Source organism: Manacus vitellinus, unplaced genomic scaffold (genome assembly GCF_001715985.3).
Source record: "Manacus vitellinus isolate BGI_N305 unplaced genomic scaffold, ASM171598v3 scaffold_2_pilon, whole genome shotgun sequence".
NCBI lineage: Eukaryota > Metazoa > Chordata > Aves > Passeriformes > Pipridae > Manacus > Manacus vitellinus.
In genome coordinates, this window is record NW_021940208.1 from 30,018,312 (window position 1) to 30,044,014 (window position 25,703).

A 25,703-nucleotide genomic window follows, 5' to 3' on the forward strand; every position below is an offset into this window, starting at 1 on the left:
ATAAAAATTCAGGCACTTGGCCATTGAATGCTATGCACTTGTCTCTCCCACACAATTGGTCTCCTTTATTGATTTTGATAGGACAAATTTCCAAATTCTCTGGAGGCTAGTAGTTTAAGAAACCCTTTGCATCTTTGGTGTTTGGTCACATTGCTTTGAGTTTAGGGCTTTCTTTAGAACTTTTTATTAATATTTTAACAGTTTGTTTGCCATTCTCCATGTGTTACCTGAAAGTGCATCCAAAAAACCTCGGATGCCCACGCTGCCCGCAATACCTTACCTCCTATACAACATGGTGTACCAAACCCAAGCATTTGGTACCATCTCCTCGGGCTTCCCCTTTGCATTAAAGCAAAGACCTCTACAGTAAAAACAACTGTTTTGTACAAAGACCCTTTGAAAAGCAAACTTTGACTGCTACTGCAAAACAGGAGGTTCCTGAACTCTTCTAGCTGGTAGCAACTGTTAGAATTGAACACACATGCTGTGTCCTGCCCCATACAGGCACAACAGCTCCAGTCAGCTTGCTCCCTGCTGAAGGGCATCCCTTCAGAAAAGGGAGAGCACAACTGCACTGAGGCAATTCAAATAAAAGCCTTAATTTAGTAAAATTGTTTAAACTCAGTCTTTTGAGTACACTGTGCAGATGGCCCACTGTCAAAATCCGTATCTCCCTCCACTAGCTGAAGCCGTAATAGCCCTAAAGTACTATTTGAGATAATGAACATGACAATATCCCAAGATACAGGTCATAGTCCCATTCGTGTCTTGAGGCTCTAAAAATCTGCTCTGTCTGTGTATCCGTCGTGGCTGCAAGAGCTGGGCATAGCATTTCACCTGGGTGAAAGCCTGCTTCATCTTACCAGCACACACGGCAGCTTGTTGTTCTGCAGCGCCACGTTCCACACCGCACTTTGGGGATGCTTAAAACTAATTTATCATCCAACTAGGCACAGCATGGGCTGAGCAGAAGAAAGGACTGACATCTCTAATTTGGTACAGGGACTGCTTTAAAGTTGCTGCAACAGCCTAAAAGGAGAAACTGAGTGGGGAAGATGCTTCTCCACATTTTCAGACTTGGAGTTGGAGCACACAAGGGCACTGAAGGCACACATTCAGCCCTGTCCATGGCCCACTGCCTGAAACATTACAGGCTCCTGTGTACCCTCTTGAAGCCTTGCAAAATGTGAAACAGAATAAAATTCTTCCATGTACTCTTTTCCACACAAAATCAAACTAGGGGAGAAATAGGGAGAAACACATGCAAGGGCTAAAAGGGCGAGCACACCCCATCAGAGAAATGATGATCAACACAGGGAAGGGGATGACAGGCTCTAAAGCAAGGTATGCAATTCAGACAAGTTTCATGCCTTTTTCTGAAACTGGGATGTGGGCAATTCTACTTTTCTAAAGTTATTGTAAACAATTGTCCTTTTCTTAAAACTACTGTAAAATTACCTAATGACAGTTTTTAACTTATATTCCCTGTAAACTAAATACTATTTTTAGTTAAAATGACAGAGACTAAAATACTTATATACAGGAATTTCACACTTACTGGGATCTACCTGTACAGTGGTTCCTGACAGGTGATGGAAAATTGCTTGAAAAAAAGCAAAAATCTTAGTGCTTCCCAGAGGAACAGGTATGTTTTCTGCCAGTGCTGTAACATACTTCTGCACTCATTCGGTGTTGCAAATTGAATCAAAACAAAGGTGTACAAGAGGCAATTTCAGCACTGTTCTTTGTATAATCCCAACAAATGATGGTACAGATCAGCACTGGCTTTGATAGAACACGGTCACTTCAGGAGATACTCAAAGCAGCCCATCAAACCTACTTTATTCTTCATTTTCTAGGGCAGTGTGAAATATTCTTCTGCAAACTAAGTGCATATATACACCTTGACTGTTTTACAGGAAGAGTGTTTTAAGTAAGCACAGTGTAATTAAGTGCCACACCATGAATCTATGTACTAGATAAGGCTGTTTCTAGCTATCAAACATTTTTATGTCTTCTAGAGACAGAGATTAAAATAGGCCTTAACATAATTGGTGGCAATGATCTAATACTTTCAGCTTAAAGGTAGCATTATTGTAGCTATAAAACAGGTGAGAATGCATTCAAATGTTGAATAGAATTGGTTTGTTAACTCTTGCTCAGGTACTAATGTGTTTAAGACACACTATTTTTTTATAAGCATATATGAAACTACCAGTGACATTAAAAATAATCATTAGCAGGTTAAAAATGTCCAGCAAGCAAAAACCAGAAGATAAAGTTTTGTCCAAATCATATAGTTTAATAAGAATCAAACAAATGGTAGATTTTTTATGTAATTTATATTTTACATGAGTACTATATACTGGAGTGTGGGTTCTTACAAAAATAGAAATAAAACCCCTCTCAGATCTTCTTTAACAATTCTTTAACCGTTTTACTGAACATTTATGTACTAGGTGTTACAGAAAGCATTATAATAAGAAATCTTTGTATTTGAAGTGAATTGCTATTCATAGTTAGGCCTTTGCTTGAAGCCAGTACAACTGTCAGTAATCACAAGAGATGTGAGACAGACCTGCTGTTCAACAGCACACTCAGCATCCCACTTCAACATGCTGGTTCCAAGTGAACAAAAAGGTTAAAAAACTAATATAAACCAACTGTCAAAAAACTTAGTGGTTCATAACTCATTTTCAACCTGAATGAGAAAAACAAAAGCAAGTTGCTTTGCAGCAAGCCAGTATCAAGGCATAACTATGGATTTTTCTTCTCATCCTCTATGAACAGAATTCAAAGCAACAGTTCAGGTTTAAATGCAGAAAAAGTATAGAGGTGCATACAGAGACATAGTCTGAAGTTTTAGAAGTCTCAATTTCACATGGAGGACTCCATAGACTACCTAAACACACTCTACTGGTATAATCCAAAGATCCCACACAAGACATTAACTTCTCAAACTGAAAACAATTCTTACAAAATTGAGCCAAGGCTTGATGAGTCTCTAATCAGGCCCACGAAATGGGCAAAAACATCATTGGTCACTGCCTTTACATCCAAAGCCTCCTGAAACTCATCAACTGTAAAACACACCCCAGTTGCTGCATGGGATTGATCTGCCCTGAAAATTAACAGAATGTAAAATATATGATACAACCACAGAATATCCCAAGCTGGAAGGGACACACAGGGATCATTGAAGTTCAACTTCTAACCCTGCACAGGACCTCCAAGTATCACACCATGTGCCTCAGAATGTTGTCCAAATGCTTCTTGAATTCAGACATGCTTGGTGCTGTGACCACTTCCCTGGGGAGCCTGTTCCAGTGCCTGATAACTCTCTGGTAAGGAACTTTTTCCTAACATCCAACCTAAACTTTCTGTGACTCAGCTTCAGGCTGTTCCATCATTCCTGTCACTAGTCACAGTGCCTCCCCTGTGCTTCCCCTCATAAGGAAGTTGTAACTGCAATGAGGTCTCCCTGCAATCTCCTCTTCTCCAGGCTGAACAGACCAAGTGCCCTCAGCCACTCCTCATACAGTTTCCTCTTAAGGCCCTTCACCATCTTTGTTGCCCTCCTTTGAACACTAAGAGCTTAGTATCTTTCTTATATTGTGGTGCCCAAAACTGCACAAAGGACTCAAAGTGAGACTGCTCCAGTGCAGAGCAGAGCAGGACAATCCCCTCCCTCGACCGGCTGGCGATGCTTTGCCTGATGCCCCCCAGGACATGGTTGTCCCTCCTGGCTGCCAGGGTACTGCTGACTCAGATTCAACTCGCCATCAACCAGGACCCCCAAGTCCCTTTCCACAGCACTGCTCTCCACCCTCTTGTTCCGCAGCCTGTACATAACATAGAGGGTTGACCCACCCCAGGTGCAGAATCCAGAACTTTCCTTTGTTAAACTTCATATGGTTGGTGACTGTCCAGCCCTCTTATTTGTCAAGGTCTCTCTGCAGAGACTCTATGCCCTCCAGAGACTCAACAGCTCCTCCCAATTTAGTAGCATCTGCAAACTTGCTTAGTATCCCTTCCAGTCTTGCATCCAAGTAATTTATGAAGATGTTGAAGAGCACAGGGCCGAAGATGGAGCCCTGTGGAACCCCACTAGTAACAGGTCACCAGTCTGATGTAACTCCATTCACTGTTACCCTCTGTGCTTGATCCGTGAGCCAATTACTCACCCACCACATGATGTGTTTATCCAGCTGTGGGCTGGACATTTTGTCCAGAAGGATCCTGTCAGAGATTCTGAGTATCAAAAGCTTTACTGAAATCCCAAAAGATTACATCCACTGACTACCCTCAATCAACTTGGTGGGTTACCTTGTCATAGAAAGAAATCGGGTTGGATAAGCAGGACTTTTCCCTCAAAGCCGTGCTGGCTGTGACCGATGACTACGTTGTCCTTCAGCTGTTTTTCAAAATGCATGTGTTAGTTCTTTTTGTAAGCCACCAGCATTTCCAGAATGCAGTTAGTCTGCTAAATATAGGCACCTAAAACTGGTCCTAAATCATTTCCTAAAGTTTTTTGGGTTTTATACTTTCTTTTTTCATCAACAAGAAGGGGAGCCTTAACTGACTAGACTACATTTTTGTGTCCAGAAATGACAGTAAAGGAAACCTATGTTAAAGATGGAAAAGAGCTAGAGTTTGGCCCAAATCCATACCAGAGGCTACTGTGACAAGAAAGGGATTCGGAATGTGAAGACAGACAGACTCCTAGGAAAGAAGCTACTTAAGAAATTCCAGACGTACTGAGGGACCAAGGTGGTAGCAGGAAAACCCACTCATAATAAGGAAAAAGATACCCAGTTAGTTTTCTTCAGTTTAATATCAAGTGGTGTTATAAACTGCTAAACCCAGACATCTTCACATTATTACACTTGATGCACCATAAAACAGGTTTATGTTACAGTGTAAGATTCACTATTATAAAAGTTGCAGAGACCTTCACACACAAGTCTTTATTTTTTACTCCTCCTACTGGCATCCAAAGCCAATAATTCTTATCTGTGTACAAATGGAGTATTTTCTTCTATCTTCTACAGTCACTTTCCAACCAACCAGTTCTAAACAGCAACACCAACACTCGTAGTGAGAAATCAACTGGTAAGTGCCACTGCAGTCATTTGCTCAAGTCACACACACTTCTTGCTGGATAGCTGGCTGTGGAATTTTACTGTCCTCTGTCTTTTCCTGCCCAGGAACCTGGCAGACAGTTTTCCGTTTGAATAACCGTAGACTTAACCGTAACAAGTCACTGTCCATTGCTGCAGAATTTGTGTAAGTTTGTTTTGTTGCACCCTGTTGAAATGAAAAATGAAAAATAAAAAAAGAAAGAACTGAAAACAATGGCTTTTAACATGCAAACTGAGAAATTACTCTCAAGTACTCTCAGTAATTAGAGGTTTAATCATACATATCCACTAGAAAAGGCTTTGAGAATTAATGATTTTTCTATTAGCATGAAAGATCATAAATTCCACTGCAGTAGCAAATATGGCTAAAGTAATTTTTCTTTCAATTTTAACTTGAATTCTTAAAATTCTTATAAAAGTATACAGAATCTTAAGTAGGAGAATTATTCAACAATTGCCTTTGAAATTGTATTTTACCCAGTTACTTTTATTATGCATTCTCTAGATATAGAAAATGTATCTCCAGAATTTAAATCCCCAAATGAGAAGAAACAGAACTTACCTCTAGTCTCATACTTAATCTCTCATTTTAAGCAAAAAATAAACACCCTAAAACCTCTCTAAATAACAGTCTCTTAATTATTTATAGGACTAGGTCTACTTCAGAACAACAAACACAAAAATTATCTCCCAAGAGAAATGCTCTGCTTAGTGGAATCCACACTTTGACCAAGCACTGTAAGCAAAGTACTTGCCTTTTCGTTCTTCATTAGCTGCTTCCGAATTGCAGAATCCCTCCGAAAGCACAGCGCTTTACAGCAAGGACCCAGGTTACTGAGAAGACCGGCTCTCTCTTCTTTTCGTCGAAGTGCAGCCATATTCAATGCCCCCAGTTCATGCTCAAAAAGGTTTTCTGCATCTAGAAAGAATTCATAGTAGCACAGATTAACATATACATGGTATTTTTGAACAGCAATATACAGTTATATGAAATTCCTTAAAATTTTACTATTTGTATTTCTGCCTTCTAAAACATACCGAGGTTTGGAAAAAAAAGGATGTTAGAGATTATAAAACAGCATTAACAAATCCTTTGCCATTCAAAGGGAAGGATGGGTATTCTTCTATTTAGCTTCAGCACTGGGAAGCAATTTTGAGACAGTCATCACTGAGAAGCCTAAAAATCAAGTGACAGGTCCGGACAGAAGACAGGGTATGATTTATGGTCAGACCTGTGTGATGGAAGAAAGGTGTTTACCACTTGCATTAATCATAAAGTAGTCTAATTTTCACTTCTCTGCAAGACATCAGATAACTGTACCAGTATCAACACAGGGTCTGTATGGCTAAACAGGAGTGAAATAGAACTATCTAGAATAATTCTTTTATATGTGGTGGATGAAACTAGAGAACAAGTCAACAGATGCTAATGAACTACCCCTTCCTACCAGCTCACCTAATGCATTTGTTAACAATACTCAAAGTGACAGCTCCTCAGCACATTTACCAGGAGAAACAGTGAGCAGATCGAACGCTTCTACAAGAGATGGATCCTGAGGAGAATCTTGTTCTGCAACAAGTCTGTTTCTATGAAATGCAGACAAACCCAAAAAGAGTGGTTGGACCACAGCTCACTGATTTATAACCCTTTTACAATAAATAGGAAGATTATGATATAATAGAAAGAAAAAAAAAAGATAAAGTATGTGGCTAAGTCCAATCCAGCTGCTTCTATATAGTAACTGGGTGTTCAGTAGGGAATTTAACACTTCACCAGAGATGCCAAGAAACCTGGGAAAAATATAGCATCTAACTGCTACAGCAGTTTGGCAGTACACATACAGAAGAGGACAAAGATGCATTTTTAAACCACTCAGAATTTGGATGAAGCTCAGTAAGACTACATTCTAAACAAGGTGAAAAGAAACAAAAAAGTTACATGCAACGAAGGGCAGGTTAAAGAGAATTGCACTGAAATCATCAAGACAACCTCAATGGTCCATCAAAAAATGGAAATAAGTGACAAGACACAAAAAGGTCACTTCAAAGGTAACACGGACAGCTTGCAGAGTCTTCCTGGGTGCCAGATGCTTGCTGAGCGTATCTGGCAAGTAAGCCTGTCCATATCCTTAGAGGAAACAATTGAATATAATAGATAGAGGACAAGTCAGCTACAAATCTCAGTTCCATCACGTGCTACAGATTTTTGTTTCCAAAGAAAAAATAATTAAAAAACCCCACCCCTAAACAACCTATCATTTCCTTTCTTTCTGCATTTCAGAGTATTACCATAAACTTTTCATCCTCAACAAGAACAAAGATGGGAACAGCAAACTCAGGAATAAGACAGGGAAACAAATTATACCACCACGAAGAAGTCCAAAGTGAAAATGCTGTGTTTTCACTGTAACACATGCTGAACATATCTAGCTTGAATTAATTCACTTTTTAGGGCATCATATTTGTGCCTTCCTTTAGAATACACGTGCTGTGGCTGTGGAATCACTACACCAAGAACATTCACCTGGCAGGTTACAGAAGAAGTGCATACATTGAAAGCCTGCTGGCAGTTCCACGTGTAGCAACTTCAATGCACGAGACTGCGCACACACCAAAGGGGCATCAACAGAGGTACTTCAAATCCCTCTTCCTCTCCAGAACAAAGTTCTGTTGAATTTGAGTACACTTAGGACAGTCCAGAGGCAGTGCTGGAGAGCCTCCTATTATCACTAAGGACTTTGTTTATTTCTAGGGAAGCATGCAAGGATCGCTGAGATTATTTCGGGTATCATTTTAAACAGCCAGGTACAGTGATTCTGCAGTGCAGTGCAAGGAATCCCTGGTAAAAAGCATTCAATTATATAGCAAAACTAAAGCTTACAGGGAAAGAGACACAGTCATACCTTTATTATATCAGTTTGTATCCTCAGGAAGACTCAATATTTATTGACTTGAGGAAAAAGAAAGTAGAAGCACTAGCAACAGCCCAGGATTAATAGTTATACAACTCAAATGGCTCAAACAAGCAGTGACATTGATGGAGATTAGCAGGACTAGGAGAAGTTTTGGATTAGGTTTTTTTTTTCCCACTTATCTGAGACTGTGAGGTTAACAAGACAACTGCATGAAGAATAATGTAAAGAATTGAAAAGTATTGTTTCAAATTAAGAACTAGAATACACAGAGTAAAAAAAACAAAAAGAACATGAGCTCCATAGATACCATTATTTATAAGCCATAATTTTCTAACATTTAAATCATGCAATAATTTGCACAGAGATCTTAGAGAAAGCAAATATTTCACAGCCCTAAAACAACCATTCTACCATGCAATTTGTTGCAAGCAGCTCAATTGTTTCCTGTGATGCAAAGAGAAAAATCAATAATCTTTCTCATGCAAAAGCCCTGCTTACACTACAGCACTGCAGTAAGCAGCACTGATACAGTTCATGCCCATCCCATCTATTATGCATGTCTTACGACACACTTTGTCCAAATTCCAAACCTGTGTATTGAACTTCCCACTTCTAGCAGAGGTATAATACAAAAATTTCACTTAGTGCCTTCATTCTGACCCCAAAACCCCTATCTATGAATTCTAGAGAGGATCCTCAGAATAAAAATAAGATGACGGGCAGTAGACCTTAAGAGAAAATAAGAAATCTTATCTCTTTTTTGCGACATTACTACTGGTTCACTGAAAAAGATATTTAGCTCTCTAAAACACTACTGATACACTTTGGGCTGGAAAGCATGAATGGTCTCACAAAAAGAATATTCTGCTAAGATAAAATTTTTTTGTTTTGGTTATTAGTCTAGACTTCCTCATCACTGCTGGAATGAAAACACTAATTTGACTGACATGCTGCTGTATTACATCCCATAATTTTCACACAATACTCATTATACACTTTCTATAGTCTCTGAAACCTAAAATAATGAACTAATGCACGTTTCACTAGGACTTTTTCACTAAGCACAAAAGACAGTTTAATCCCTGCAGAAATTACCTTTAGGTTTTTCTAACACTCTCTGGCAAGTCTCTTTTATTTTGGTGAAGAGCTCTGGTCCTGCCAATCGCTTGGAAATGCCAACTCTCAACATAACAGCACCTGGTGTAAATTTTAAGAGAGCAGCTCCAGGTTCACGTGGTTCTTTTGGCTGCTTTGGCATAAGACTGGACCAATCTACATCTATAACATCCACTGGATCTGCAAAGACATTGACAGAGAATAAGTTATCACATTTGATTAATTTCATATGCTGTGTACATCACTGCCTCCTAAAACAAATATATATTGGATGAACATTGTCTTAGTTCTCTTGGACTCTGAAAGTAAAAATGCCAAAACTCACTTAGGTGGAAAAAAGGAGCATAAAAATATAAAGCTTCGTGGATTAAAAAACCAAACCAAACAAACTACCACTAACATCTGTTTAATTTTTATTGTAATCCCTGTGCGAAAGGCTGCTCAGAGCCTGCTTAGCCTGCAGATTTGGACATATCATTGACACATTCACAAAAGTTACAGTACAACTAAACATGCTAAAACAGACTGAAATTAAATGCTTAAAAAACTAGTTACTATTTCAACTCTGGATGCTGGATTTTTTTTTTTTTCAAAAGAAAGATATACTATTTATTGTGTTTCTCTAGTACATTTATCAGAGAAAATACAAACACTGATCATACAGCCTAGATTACCCAACTGAACTTAAGATAATTAAAAGATCCCATGCTTCCCAATCCATTTGGAAAACACTGAAGCACAGACAGAATCTGATCATAAACTGCACTCCTAATTCAGAAATACTGTCAACACCACAACAGCATTATATACAAACTGATCTATTCTTTATATTCAAATAATCATAAAGGGGGGTTGATATACTTTTACCAGGCATCTTCTCATCCTCCTGTTGATCCTCACGCTTTTCAGCATCACCTGCCAGAATTTCGTCCAGTTCATCATCACTGATTGGTTCATATTCTCCAGCACCAGAACCCAGTGACTGTACATCATTAGTCTTTGTTTCATCCTCTCCTCCTACAGAGACAGATACATACTGTCACTTTAAAGCAATCATATTGGTTTTCTAAACACACTTTAAGATGCCTGAAGACAAAAAAGGTTTAGTAAACTAAACTGTTAGCTTTTAGGGACAAGTATATTCAACATAAAACCAGGCATTAACTCACAGAAGTTATTTCTCCCATACACAATGTGGCAGTTTGAATTTTACGTACATCAGTCATTTTTTTTTGGTGCAGTACTAGTCAAACTGCACACAGATGGCCATATTCACAAGAAACATGTTGATTATCTGGTATCTGACACGTAATTTATAATACAAATCTAAGTTAGTGCCACAAAGTCTTTCAGGTGCTTTTGCACATTAATCTAAATTCAAGATTCAGTCCCAAGGCTCAAGGAGAAGTAACAAAACTCCAAACTTTTACAAAAAGGTAATAGATATCCTGAATGAAAAAACCACGCAGAGTTTTTAGACTCTTTGCGGCAGTCACAAAAAGAGCTTTTAAGCCATGTCAACTTCCTCTAGTTGTTGTTACCCTCCCATCCATCCAGACAGTATATGCATATTACAGATACCAGTGCTGTATGTGGAAATGTTCCTTAAGACTTGTGAACACAAGACACCCAAACATTGTATTTTGCCTTTCACGAAAGGAACATCTGAAGGAATTCTGTCACCTCCAAGACTGAAAGATCTGACTCGAGCATTCAAAAATCCTATTGTTCTAAACTCAGGCTTTCCTATGGTTCTGCACCATGGTACTGGCAATGAGTTGTGCCACACAAACTGGACAGAAATTACGAGGATCCTCCCCTGTGGATTACTATTGTAATATCTTCCAGCTCCCTTAGCCAGAAGGGAACCTGTTTCCATTTTAAGTTCCCCTCTCACTTTTTTTTTGGCTTGCCTTCATAAAAGCTACAGAGGGAGAAGAAAAAAATAAAATCACCTCAATTAACCTAAAAATCAGCATGAAAAAAGCAAATAAAATACATGCTAGCAGAACATAAATTAACTACTCAGACCACCTGGTAATGGTTTGGAGGAAGCATATAGCATCTTATTCATTATTTAAGCCCACTCCTAGAGCCCACTCCTAAGCTTCAAAACATTACAATAATTTTATTATATCCTGACGCATTTTGTTAGAATATATACTACAGTAATTCATCCAAGTAAATACCAGATACCTCCTTAACATTATCAGACTTGGAAATTGTATTTAGTTTTCTAACAAGATTTTCCTTTTTAGAAAGGAAAGTAAGGTGTTCTGCACCAGATTTCAATTTGTGTCTTACAACTTGAAATATTCACTGCCTGTATGATCCACCTTCTGCATCCACACCGATCTACCAGATACACCAGCTCACCAGTACTACCTGTTTGGACCCATTAAAAAATTTGGTGTATTAAGCAATTAAAAATAATAATTCATAATTGTAAAATACATAAAAATTTTAACTTTGAGTCAAAGTTTGATAATTTCTGGACTATAATCCTATCATTACTTTTACCACTCTTTTGTGGAGATATCCTTTCATAATAATTCTGCGTTAAACACTCAACACACTACTCAGCTAAAAGGAACGATGTAAACAGGAGTTACAAACTAATGGAAGACAATGAAATACACTAAACCTTAGAAAATCATAAACATGCTATATATAGCATGCTTTAATAAAATAGAATGCCATCTCATATTTTACAAGAGACATTTTTCTAAAAAAAAAAAAAAATCCTAAATATACCATAACTTCCCAGAGATGATAATTTTCAGAGAATTTAGAACACAATCTCTGAAAAACAGACAAAAGAATACACACTAAAATACTCAGAAGTCTGCCGAAAGGCTGAACCTAAGAACACATTTAACATCCACAGCCTGTTTAGTTACAGGTGCCCTCTTGGAAACAGGTAAAGTATCTAAGAATAGCCTTTCATTATCTCTTTTCTGAAGCTACCACACTGTACTCTCAGATTTACCCATGTACCACTCCTTTTGTCTAGCTTAAAAATAGTTGATCTGTCTATTATAGCAAGACAGAGCAGATCTTTTGAGGCTCACTGATCTTTGTCAAGTGCTTCCACTTCACAGATAATCTCCATAAATGGAATTTTCTCTATTGTACTGGTCAACCCTAATGACCACTTTGTGAGTAAGCATAAAGGGGACACAAGTAACAAATATTTCTCATCATCCTCTTGAGACAGCATTTAACTGCCCAAATTAAAAATTAACACTACAGATAATTCTTATTAAGAATGCAAACACAATTAGCATAACCATACCATATACCAGTTACTCTGGGTTTAGACTCATTTATTTCTTGTTGATATGGGTTAGAAGTACTTCCCAACTTCCTATCCACGCAAAGCTCAAGTTTCTAATCCATGTGACAAACTCTTAAAGTCTGTCAATTGTTTGCCCCTTACTTACTTTATTTGTCAATCCTAAACTCATCTTCCCCAGGATCAGTAGGGCCAGCAAACTGAAGCCACATTTACCTCAAGAAAGCTATTTTTGGACTGTTGTGCCACGCCATACATATGTTTCACCTACTAATCAGACAACCATTTCTATGATAATAGGGTTCTGCAGACAAAAGCCCCAAAGAACAGTTCCAAGTCAACACTTTTTTTTTCCCTTCACTCATTACCTATCGCTTCCAAAATAAGAAATAGATCTTACAATGAGATAACCAGGCAATCAAATGTTCATGTTATCCTTTAGCAAACTGCCTATTCAGAAACATTACACCTTGGTGAAATTATATCTTAGATAACTTATGCTTCTTCTCCTCAAGACTTCTTTAGAAATTAACAGACAACACTAACAACAATTAACACTATGGAAGATGCTCATCAGATTTCTCTTCCACAGTAGAGAAGCTGGAGCCAACAAAACTTTGAGTAGAAAATTATTCTGATATAGCTCAGTTCAGCACAATGCTAACAGAGAAACAATAAAATATTTGTCAGTCTGGATTCTTTCCCAGAATATCTCACCTTCTAAACTCTCTACCTTTTCGGCCTCATTTCCATCTTCAAAACCTTGTAAAGGTCCTAAATCCTTGTCTGTTTTTTCCTTCTCTGAAGCTGCTGAATCCCGACAAACTCCATCAAACTCCTTTTCATGATCTCTGTCCAGTTTTGTTTCACTATGCTTTGTTGATTCCTTTTGAGAAGAGATGTCAAGAGTTCTCTCTCTCTCTCTTTCAGCAGTATCAGGTAGTTGTCTGTCTCTCTCTCTCTCCAGCTCCCGTCTTTTCTCCCTATCCCTCTCCCGCTCTCTGAGTCTCTCTCGTTCCCGGCTCCTTGGCCAGTCTTTGTCAACATCTCGGTCCCAGTCTCTCTGTCTTCCCTCTCTCCTGTCTCTCTCTCGTTCTCGATCGTGGTCATGTCGATCTCGGTCCTGAAGCCTTTCCCTGCTATCAAAGGACCCAGATCTGGAATGGACCTGACGATCTGATTCAGGAGAACTTCTTCTTGAACTGTGGCTTCTTGAATCTTGACGATCTGGATAAAATATTTAAAATATTTTAAATATAAGTATGACTATGACACATAAATGTAATTTTACTACCCAAAACATTTTAAATATTCAAGTATGAAAGTATATTTCTCAAAAGCATCATCTTCAAACAAATAATGCTTTCAAACTCCCTATAGATTTAGAATCACTTAAACATGAGGTAACTTCTCCCAGTTCCAAAAAAGAATTGCAGTGGCTACTTTTTACTATGACAGAAGCCAAACTGAAGGTACACAATCTTAACTCAGAAATTTAGGCAAGGGAAAAAAAAAGAATCACCTCAAAGTTCATATTTTTCAAAACATGTTTTCTAAAAGCTAAGAATGCCTTAGTTAGCAAATGATGAATTCAGAAAAATAATTTCAGGCATGTAACCATGAGGAGGACAGAGAGTAGAAATGCTTTAGGAGGAAGATATTTCCCTAGTGATGCTGTTTAAATTTTAAAATATTTTACCTATTTTTTTATACATGAAGTGCACAAATAAAACAAGTCAACTGTCATTATTTTGATTTGGGACAAAGATGATTTCCATGTGCATTGAAAGTATGCCTAACAAGAACCACGACAGATTTACCTAATTTTGCATAATTTCAGGAATTTCCATATAAAAGGTAATGCTAATAATGAATTTAAGCACATAATTTAGATGATAAAACCACCTCAGTGTTCTGCTAGCACAAGCATTTTCTCTTTCCATGAGGTTTTTTGTCCTACAAATTACTTTATTCCCCAGACAGAATGAACTGAATCCGAGTCGATGTTTTGGTATAAACAAAATGGTAATCCTGCCCGCTGAGGATCAGCCTCTCAAGTGTGGTAACACTTGCAGAACTCTTAATTAATTCAGTTTTACAGTGAATGGCACCTCCCTCTCCTGTCACGCTAATTAGAGCCATGCAAGAACGATCTGGGATTTGTACACAGAATGACAGTCAGTCTCACTAAAACGTATCTTTTTACCTGAAGATGTGCTGCGACTGGGTTCCCCTCGTTTCAACTGATCGATTCTGGACTTCCGTTCAGTGATTTCTAAGCTTTTCTTCTCTCTGTCCCTGTCCCTATCCCTGTCTCTAGAGCTACTGTGCAGGATCCTCTTCCGTCCAGTCTGGTCATCTCCACTGCGATGTGCTGACTCATTGGAAGGGGATCTAAGTCTGCTGGAGGCATGGCTCCGATTGCTACCAAGGCTGCTGCTGCGCTTCTGATCCACAGGTTTACGGTGTGGTCCATCCTCTATAGTAACATGAGGGGCTTCCACCTTTTCTCCCCTTGTCCTGTGACTTTTTCTATGGGAATCATCAGTGCTTCTTTCTGGAACAACAATATCACCACGTTCAGGAACATCTTCATCTGACCAGTCACTAAATGTTGTATCTTCTCTTTTTGTAGGGACTTCTGCCACAGCTTTCTCAGGTGGTGCTTCAACCAATTCATCTTTAGTTACAGGAGGGGTTCTTGGGCCTTTTTTCTTTTTATGGTGTGGAACAATTTCTTCATCAGAAACTTCAGAATCACCCTTGGATCTCTTCCGCTTTTTCTCTACATTTTTCCTTTTTTGACCTTTCTTGGGTGAAAAGACCTGGCTTTCCTCAGTTGTCGATTCATTAGCATACCTTTCCACCCCACTGTCATCATCTTTCTTCTTCTTTGTGGCCTTTTTCTGTACCTTAGACTTCTTCTTGCTGTCATCATGCATTCTATCAGAAGCATCTCTTTCTTCAGAGGGACGGTGTCCAAGATTTTCCTGAACCCTGGACCGGGAGCCTTCTGAAGCATCTGGTTGCTCTCTTTGCTTATCTGTTGAAGAAACCCTCTCTTTAAACTCTGGTTCTTCATAACGCCGGGAACTTTCTTTTCTGTCCGATTTTCGCTCTTCTTCTTTCCAGCGACTCTGCCGCTCTTCTGTAACATGAGAGGGGCTCAGTGACCGGGATTCCTGTGGCCGCACAACCTGGCTCAGCAGTCTGTGCTTTTCATCTACAAAATGTGAAAAAGAATGTACTTCTATTGTTTAGGAAGGAGAAAGTGTGAGCATTTGGTATCTTCTGCATGCCAAATAAAGTGTCAATTAAAACATATAATCCATTACTTCAGTTAGATTTCCTAAATTTTTTCTACTGCTGCAGCAGTAACAGGTTATTTCCATTTTGGTAAACATGCATCTTAAACAGCAGATGTGGAAGACACTATCACATGACAGACACAACACACAGTGACAAAATAGAAGACAAACAAGGATTCAGACAAATGGCAGTGCTCATAAAAATACGGGGAGGACACTTAAAAAAACTTTCCCTGTGTTTTTCTATTTCAGATTGCAAGTTATTTTCCATAGACATAGGGTAAACTGGATCCAGCTGCAGAGACAGCCCACTCCCTCTTACTTTTATCATCTCCACTGTTGTAAGCATCACTATCAGGAGAGTGATCACGGCGACGTTTGGGTGACTGACGAGGACTTGGACTGCTTTCGTTTCTGTGACGCTTCCTGCAGAACAAATATGTACCATCAAAGTTCTTCAGGAATCTCTGAATTTATCATCAATGCAATCCCTGAAGTCTAAGCACTTCATACAGAAGACAATACATTTAAAGATGCCAGGAAGTTTTGTGGTTTTTTAAGCTATTATTCCAAAACTGAAAGTATGATCGGTTTTTTGAGCATAGTGTAAGACGCCTTAAACCAAAATTCAAAGATTTAAGGTAACTACCTTTTTGCCAAAAAGTTACAAAAGACTATAAAGGTCAATTTTTCCTGTGGCAATGATCCTTGCAGCAAGCTGACCCCAGCTGGAAACTAAGTCCCCACCCAGGTGCTTGCTTACTTCATCCCCCTGTGGAGTGAGGGAGAATCCATATTAGATTATTTATAGGAATCCACAGTTCCCTCACACAAAAGCTACCACTTACTTCCAAGCAAAGCAATCACAAGGGCAACACTGTTTTGCTCATTACTAATGTAACAATAAGAATTTTATTGCACTAAATCAAAAAAAAGCAAAAACCAAATCAGTGCTACACACTTAAAGGAAGCACCACGCATGAACCTGGGATATTGTTCAGGCCTTCACTGGTAGCCTTCTGGTATTGAAAATATAGTAGTGTAAAAGGTAATGCATGTTCCACAGAAATCTGATGAATGAAGTCACAAACCCTGACCTAGTTAGCTGCTATTTGACTTTCAGGTTTCAAAAGGTACCATAGTCTTCTATTATGTTTCCAAGAATGCAAGCATTACTAGAGACAAGACCATGCAAGCAGACTTGGAAGGGAAAATGACATTGTCTGCCACCATTGTTAGCTCCTGAGTAGCTCCATGATTCAGCACTAACAAAACATCAGACTGACTTCACCAGCATAGTACCGATTTGGGGGCCACCAGTATGTGCCACGCAGATGCAGGGGAGACATGGCTCCAGACCAGGCCTCTGCATAAACAGGATGTTTTCTTCCTTATGACCCTCCCCTGTTTACTAACTTAAAGAATTCAACAGTAAAAGACTGCCCTTTTTTTTTCTCCTTTGACTGAAGTAATGCTTAGATCCACTCACTTGGATTTTCTTTCCTCATGGACATCTCTTGAGCTTCTTTCTTCTCGGATATCTTCTCTCTTATCCCTGCGGTCTTCCCTTCCTTTTTCCTTGTCATCCCAGTCTCTTTGGCGGTCTCTTTCTTTATCTCTGTCTCGACCTCTCTCCCTTTCGCGTTCCCGCTCCCGATCTCTTTCTCGTTCTCGCTCCCTTTCGCGTTCCTCACGCTCCCGTTCCCGCTCCTTCTCCCTCTCCCTCTCTCGTTCCCTTTCCCTGTCATGGTCCCTGTCTCGGTCCCGCTCGCGATCCCTGTCTTTGTCCCGCTCTCTCTCTCTCTCCCGTTCCCGAGCACGATCTCGTTCCAACTCTCTTTCTTTCTCCCTTTCTCTTTCCCGGTCTCTTTCTCTTTCCCTTTCTCGGTCCCTCTCCCTTTCTCGCTCTCTCTCCCGGGCCCTTTCATCTCTCCTATCATCAGACCGATCCACCCTTCGCTCTTCTCTTCTTTCATCCCGCTCGAGATCATCACTTCGTCCTTGATGTCGTACCGGTGAGCTTGCCCTCTGGTCTGCAAAGAGAAGCAGGTTGGATTACCAAGTGTTAAAGGGATACACACTGCTTCCACTACACTAATAAAAACACAAGAGCCTTTCTTTTGGCAATCTAGATATTGGTTTGCATAAACTCCCTGCCAGAAACTTGAGAATTCCCTTTGGGGATGAAAGAAGACAAAAAGCAGAACTAATTTTGAAAGATTTTTCAATATTTAGGGAATGAGCTTTCCTCTGATAGTTACCAAAAAAGGAATTTATTTTCTACCAGATTTTTCTGGATGGCTTCAGAATATAAATATATGTTTAAGAGCCTAGCTATTACTATTGTATTACTCAGTGATTCCAAATCTGGTATAAGACCTCAAAAAGCTGTGAATGACATATATACGAAATGTTAAGACTTATGCACAAAAATCTGACTTCCTAAACCTATCAGGAGTCATGTGCTTTACAAGTACTCAGACTATTTATAATACACAGTAAAAGCTTCTGCAAAATAAGAAATAATGGCCCATCTCATCACTGAAGGAGGTCCCTGCACAGAAATACACAACCAAACCCACAAGAAAGAGAGAAGCAAGGACGAGATACGGGAAGCAGAACTGCTAAAATTTTTCATACATATTCACTGCAGAGTCTTAACAGCTTTAGAATCTGAGTTTTTCATTTTTCAAACAGTAGGAAAACTAAACAGATGTAGAAAATTACTGATCCAGAAGGACAGTGCAATCTAATTGTACTTACTCTCCACAGACTTACCTACATATTATTAATTACATTTTGGATATTTTTTGAGTTTTTCTATAAGTTTTGCCCACTTCATAGTAATTTCTATGCTCATGTTAGTAGTATTTGAGCCACAACAAATCAATGAAACTATTTTCCTACAATATATATTAAGAGCACTTTACAAAAGAGCAAAAAATGGCATGAATGACGTTGGTATTTTTCGGTCCATTACTCTGAGGCTGAGAGTGCACTTTGCAGTAAACTGAGACAATGTCAACCAGGCAGGAATAGGAGGAGTCTGGACAGTACTAAATCAATAAAGTGTGCATTTCCATTGGTGTAATCAATTTTAATCTCTGAGTGAATTAACAATGATTTAGTGCTCCCCTGTTACCAGGTAAAATTAAAAGCTGACTTGAGTGACATTTCTGCCATGGATATAACACTTCTTTTTTAAAAAGGGAAATCATCAATCCATGCAGTCAGTTCATGGAACAGGTTTCACATTCTTTTAATGGTGCCTATAACATTGTAACATGATTTACTGTGCATACTAAGTATTAGATTTTATAAAGAAGTCCTGTAACTCTTATTCATTATGTCAGTTTTGTTGAAAAAACATCTATATGAAAGTCTTATATGAATCAAATATTGCAAGTGTATTAGACAATTAGATGTGCATAGTCAGCACTTCTTACATGACTTCACTTTTTGAAGTGCTGTTTCACTGGTTGTTTGGAACACTTACATATTTGCCCTAGTTGAAGAAAGACAGCTCAATTTTGCAAGCTTGTATTTTAAAATCACACTAAAAAGATTCTTTACATATCAGAGAACTAAGTACCAATCCAAATCTATCTCAATTTTTCTCGGAATGACGAATGTTAGAACTGTGGTCTAATTATGGAAACTGTGTCTTGAACTGCAATTCTGTGAAGGATTTACTCTTACAGAAGTGGTCTAAATTTGTAAGGAAGAAGACAATAAATTTTCAATTCAAGCTCTCTATATTTTTCCCCCCAAAGGGAAACACAACCCATTCAAAGCAATGAAATTCCTTGAAGAAGTATAGTTTGTTTAAAGACTACTTGGATGAATAATCACAGATGGTTCCAAAATCCAGCCATCCAGAGAAAGGAGACAGTATTCATGCACACATTGCCAATGGAAGATCTTACTACAGAAGTTAATTTATATCAAGAACAGGACTAGTGTCGGTGTATGCTGTCAAATGAGTTATTTATGAATCGGTGATGTGGAGAAAGAACATGAAAGGAAAAAGGAGGGAGAGAGAAACATACACATGTATACATATACATTTGACTACACATGTACATGTAAAAATGTATATTAGAATACCTCTTTCTCTGTTGTCACGCCTATCCCTTTCACTATGTCTTCTTTCAAAGGAGGAATCCCTTGCTTGATCTCGACTGTCATAGCGATCCCGATCAGCATAGCTACTCCTTGATTCCCAGCTGTCATGGTAGTTTCCACTACTGCTGTGACCATCAACCTGGGATCCTCTAGTCCCTCGACTTCCTAATAGAGATGTAGCAACATAAAACATGAGCTTCCACATGTAAGGAAATCCACTGATATTTATACCAACCAAAGCAATAATATCTAATAAACTTGAATTAGCAGTTCATGGACAGGGATTGTAGTGTCAAATTCTACTTAACCAAGAAATAAAATTTCATGTTTTAATTGTAAAGTTCTTATTTTCAAACTGCAAAATCAAGACTTTCTAAATCACCAGCCCCTGGTCATAGTACAAAGTCTCCTGACTAGAAATATAACAGTCCAAAAGCCAGTTCACATTTATTCTGAGTAGGATGTAAGCTTGCAGATAGCACAGCAAGAATAATCAGAGAAAGCAGAGATCCCTTTTCCTGTAAAAATTGCATGTCATCTCCCTCATGAAAATGTCACAATAAGCCTGAAAAAGCAAAATGTATTACAGAATGATTAAAAGGTGGTAAGCGAAACTATTTTTTAAAGTGCATCAAACTTGTAAAAATATTGCCAAAGATTAAAATCCCATTTTTCGGGGGATAAATCAAGAAGGGACGGAGGGGTGTGGCGGAGAGACGTGGGTGCGTGTGAAAGATGGTTTTCAGGTATTAAGACATGTGGTTGCTTTTGAAAGAAGACAAAAACCTCACTACCCAGGGGAAAACTCAGGGTTGCAGAAACATTAGAGTGGTGTAAGGGTTAGGGTTTGTTTTAAAATGGCATGGCAGAAAATCCATGTTATGTTACTTTAATGAATGGAGAACACAGAAGTGCTATAATTTCAACAGTACTTTTAATTTAACAGCAATAGAACTGAACATAATTTTAAAAGCTTGAACTATCTGGCTTCTATAGCAAATATTAAAAAGGCAGTATGAATGCAAATATTCAATCTCTAATGATAGGGACACATGAATTTTTAAAATTATACAATACCTTTGTCAGATAATTCTGGCCCTCTGCCTCGACTTCTGCCAGTTCTATCACTTCTGCTCTCATTTCTGGACTCACTTCTGGAATCGTTCCTTGTTTCAGCACGAGAGCTCTCCTCTCTGCCATGGGATCTTCCATAGCTGCGCAAGTCCTCTTGATACTGGTCATCCTTCTTATGGGCATCACGACTCTCTCTGTCTCTGTAGTCATGGGAATCCCGTGTGGAGCGTGAGTCTCTCTGATCACGACTGTCTTTGGTATCTCTGCTATAATCCCTCGTATCTCTGGAGTCTCGAGTATCTCTGGATTCCCTTGGCTCCCTCCGATCTCTGTTGTCTCTTGTGTCCCTCCGATCTCTTCCATCACGAGACTCTCTGTCATCTCTATGATCCCTGGAGGTACTCTGCTCTTGGTCATAATCACGGTCATCTCTTGTTTCTCTTTCTTTTTCTCTTTTCCCTCTAGTTTCTGTAAAATGTTTAAAAGAATGTTATACACCTAGCTTGATCAGAGCAAGCAAAAATTTAGCACGCAACACTAAAATAATACAGTAAAAAATACTTATCACACACACTGAATCAAAATTAATATGTAAATCAGAGAAGATTGTGTTAGAAATCTATCTACACATTCAGTAAGCTTTAAAGATCTTACTGTGAATACAAATCTCTACAAATATCTGACTGTTCAAAAGACAGTGAGTGTAATTAAAAAAAATTCAAACATACTAAAGAGTAAGTACATTTCAATAACTTTAAGGTAGGATCATTACTTTTCCAATCATAGGTTCCTCTCATTTTCTACACACACTTCCAGAAAATTTGTGCTGTATTTAGACCACTTGCAAGGCCTCAATGCCCTGTTGAAGTTTGTTTGGTTTTTTTGTAATTACATATTTATAATACTACCACTACAGCAAGATAAGCCAGTATAAAATAAAGCTGACATATGTACTCTTTGTAATGTGTCTCCTGAGAGAAACAGCATGTTTGCTCATCACATATTGCTCCACCAGTTCTACAGATTTCTCGAGGGAATGACTGTTTCTTTGCACGCACCTCATTTAATGTCAATTAAAAAGACAATAGACAGAGCAATCAGTGAGGACTGGATTTGGGCACCTCACAGAAAAGAGTAATAGTTACTTATGAGTATCCTGCTGAGAAAACTACTTACCAAACTGACACCATCACTGCACTACATAAGAACGACCTACATATACACCTACAGTTCTTTACAATCAGTCTAGCCTACATAAGCAGTCCTATCAGGAATACTCCTATGCACTGTCCCTGAAAACAGCACCAACAGCATAGGAAGAGTAAATACAGCTGGTATTTTCTTCACCCCTAGACATTGGGATGGGTGCAGGCAAATCATTTTCAATGATTTGAAAATCAAATTTCAAAATGCAATTTACCAACAAATAAAAATTATTCTGAAGTGTCATTTTTTATTCATACCATCCCGCCTTTCGTGGCGTCTATCATGAGACTGTGAAGTCCGATCGCGATCATGTCTTCCCTTTTCTCTTCCAGGAGATCGGTGTCTTGAAGGACTTCGCTTCCTCTGAGGTGGGGAGGAAGAATGTGGGGGATAGGGAGAAGATGATCGCCTTGCAGGTGGGGAAGTTGTCCTCTGATAGGATGGAGAAGGAGTTCTTTTGCGGTGTGGGGAAGGAGAATGTCTTTGAACAGAGGAACCTGACTGTGATGAAGAGGAATGATGTCTGGAGGATATGGGAGAATGATGCTGACCTGACGGGGAAGCAGATCTGCAAGGAAGAGTTAGAACAGGCATGAGTGTAATAATTTGACTTGATAAGTTCTTAACATACCATACGAAAAAGCAATTAAAATAATTTGCCTATTCTCTACCCTCTGATGTTTCTACAAAACATCAAATCAGTTTTCACTCTAGGTTGCCATGGATACACCTCCAAAATATGCTTATCTTTAAATTATTATTATTTAATATTCAAGAACAATTTGTCCAATCAAAATTATATTACATAGCTACCAGAATGCTTTCCTGGGGAAGAGAGGGAGGAGTCAGAAAAAAAACCATTATTTCCCCCCCCATCCCCAAATCAAGAACCGCTGTTTTCTTCAATATAAAATGCTTTTTGGAGGTCATGGTAAAATTAGGCAGATAACTTTTACAGTGCTACTAAGAGGAATTTTTGTTTACAACAGCACTGAATTTTTTTTGAAAGCAACAGTAGTCTCCTTCTTACACACTTTTAACATCTTTTATTATATGCATCGATCTTTAACCAATTCAGACTTGGATCCAGAAAAAACCATACACACAGTTACTTAAAATTCTAGCAAACGTGAATGTTTACTCGAACAGGGAAAACTCATCTGATAGAATAAAATGTACACAGAATGTCTGATCTTCAAAATCCCATCACTGAATTAAATATCATTTACACAACGGCAAACAAATTTCCTCATAATATGTTATCCCATGCACAGTCTAATGTGGACAAACAGACACTTCTAGTCTTTGGGCTCAGCAGTGGGGTTTTTTGCCCGTATCAGCATCAAAGTAACTTGCAAGTATCTTTTTCTAATAAAATATTCATTGCCCTTAACTCCCAACTCCCTTCCACTTCACAAAACTCCAGCGACCAAAAAGAGAACAGCAGGAATTAGAAAAGCCACACATGGACAACACATCTCCAAAAATTCTGCTTAATTTTATGTCCCTGCTTTTGAATGTCCTGTACAGTTTGGTAACTTCAAATAAACATCCAGACCCAAGGAGCAAAGCCTTGGGAACAGAATACCAAGTGAAATCAGTGGCAAACTGAGGTAGGAACTCAAGTCTGTAAGGATGTGCTTTTTATGTAAAAGACAACACAGATTCCATTACAAAACCAGATACATCCACTAAAGAAAGCACCTTGACTTGATTGTTGAAGTACTTCAGACTTGTCAATTTAGAGAAGTCAAACAAAATTTTCCAAAGCAATCAGAGTAAAATTTTGTCAGGGTCAGTCATAACTGACAGAATCCAGCAGACTATCATGACTTACTGTCTTTACACTAAGACTACATTTGCTTTTCCCTGTGAAACCATTATTTTGAAACAGGGGGTTACCAAAATTGGCTTGCATGGAAGGCTTTCAATGGTAAGAAGACAAAACATTTAAAATATCCTTTCCTGCTTCTAGTGGAAGGCCCATTTATCTTCCCTGTTTAACACTCTCTTGCACGACACTTGATAGAAGCAGGCAATGATGAGCAAAATACTGGATGTCATGGTTTAACCACAGCTGGCAACTAAGTACCACATAGCTGCTCACTCACTCCCACTCCCAACCCCAGTGGGACGGGGAGAAAAATCAAAAAAAAATGGAAAAAACCTGTGGGTTGAGATAAGAACAGTTTAAAAATTGAAATAAAGTAAAACATAATAATGATGATAACAATAATAGCAATTTTACTGCTATTGGGGAGATAACAAAAAGAGAGAGAAGAACAAAATCCAAGAGAAAATGTGATGCAAAATACATTTGCCCACCAGAACTGATGCCCAGTCCATCCCTGAGCAGTGACTGGCACTGACCAACTCCCTCCAGTTCATATACTGACCATGACACTCTATGGTAAGGAATATCTTTTTGGCCAGTTCAGGTCAGCTGTCTTGGCCATGATCCCCACCAGCATTTTGTGCATCTGCTTACTGGCAGGGCATGGGGAACTGAAGAGTGAGCACTACTTAGCAACAAATAAAACACTGGTGTGTTTATTATTCTCATGCTAAATCCAAAATACAGCACTGTAAGCAGCTACCAGGATGAAAACTAACTCTATCCCAGATGAAAACAGGACAGTGGAATAAGTCAGTTAGACCCTGGAGTTAGCAAAAAAGCAGAGCAAAGAGTACTGAAGAGGTATTTTTCAGACTCTGTACTACTGCCAGTTGCAGGGGGAATGGGCTGCTCTACTGTCTTCCCTATAAAGAATCCAATTATAGAAAATGTCCATCAGTGACATCTAGCTTAAAACAACTCAGTGTTGTTCCAGTTGAATTGAGTCACCACAGCAGCAAAAGAGCCTGCTTACAACTCTTTAGGACTGCTTAATGGATGGGTTTTATTTTGCTTGTTTTATCTGCATGCAGATATATAGGACATCTGGAGCTTCTCCCCCACCCTTCAACAGAAGTGCAGAAAGCAAGAATGTCTCCCTTTCTATTATTCAAACATAGGACTATAGTAGTATTTAGCATTGCCATTCTAAACCTAAGCTAACACTCTTCAGACCAAAATATGGAGCCTGCTCCATTCTTTTTATTGGGTGGTAAATAATTTTTTCTGAAGTCCCTAGAACTAGCAGCATGATATCTTCCTTAAAGCTTCCTGCAAGAAGCTTCATATTGTACTGTTCAGCCAGTTGTGCCTGCTTCTCAAGAAAGATATGAAGAGCCAGGGGGACGGTGTAGGGAATAAAAAGTTCCCAAAGAATCACAGGCAGACTCTGTCTCATATCAGACTTCTGAAATTTTACCTGTAGACAAAACATTTGAGAGGAACTCATAAATAGAAGCCCGCACCATGACTTGTGTTCTTGACATGACAGGTACCCTCAGTGTAGTAACTTGGCAAAAAAATCCTAGTCTCAAGAGTTCAGGTGTTTGAGGCACAAACATATTCACAACAGACACGTATAAACAAGTAGTCAAACCAACAGAGGAAGTCTCCAAACTAGTACTAAGG

General features: G+C 38.8%; 1 protein-coding gene across 5 annotated transcripts in view; it reads right to left on the bottom strand.

Moving 5' to 3' along the window:
* Positions 1–4,815: 4,815 nt before the first annotated feature.
* Positions 4,816–25,703, bottom strand: part of ZC3H13 (zinc finger CCCH-type containing 13) — a 45,766-nt gene continuing 24,878 nt past the window's right edge. For 2 of the 5 annotated variants that reach the window (XM_018071124.2, XM_029961003.1), the window contains exons 9-20: positions 22,438–22,748; positions 20,978–21,442; positions 19,883–20,065; positions 18,980–18,990; positions 17,265–17,815; positions 16,098–16,201; positions 14,674–15,690; positions 13,185–13,694; positions 10,034–10,189; positions 9,152–9,352; positions 5,897–6,060; positions 4,816–5,307 (exon numbers count right to left, since the gene is read on the bottom strand). In XM_018071124.2, the coding sequence (XP_017926613.1) occupies positions 5,137–5,307; positions 5,897–6,060; positions 9,152–9,352; positions 10,034–10,189; positions 13,185–13,694; positions 14,674–15,690; positions 16,098–16,201; positions 17,265–17,815; positions 18,980–18,990; positions 19,883–20,065; positions 20,978–21,442; positions 22,438–22,748 (3,844 nt within the window). In that variant the 3' untranslated portion in view covers positions 4,816–5,136. The remainder of the gene's footprint in view (positions 5,308–5,896; positions 6,061–9,151; positions 9,353–10,033; positions 10,190–13,184; positions 13,695–14,673; positions 15,691–16,097; positions 16,202–17,264; positions 17,816–18,979; positions 18,991–19,882; positions 20,066–20,977; positions 21,443–22,437; positions 22,749–25,703) is intronic. The other 3 variants (XM_018071123.2, XM_008929111.3, XM_008929110.3) reach the window with 3 other exon arrangements.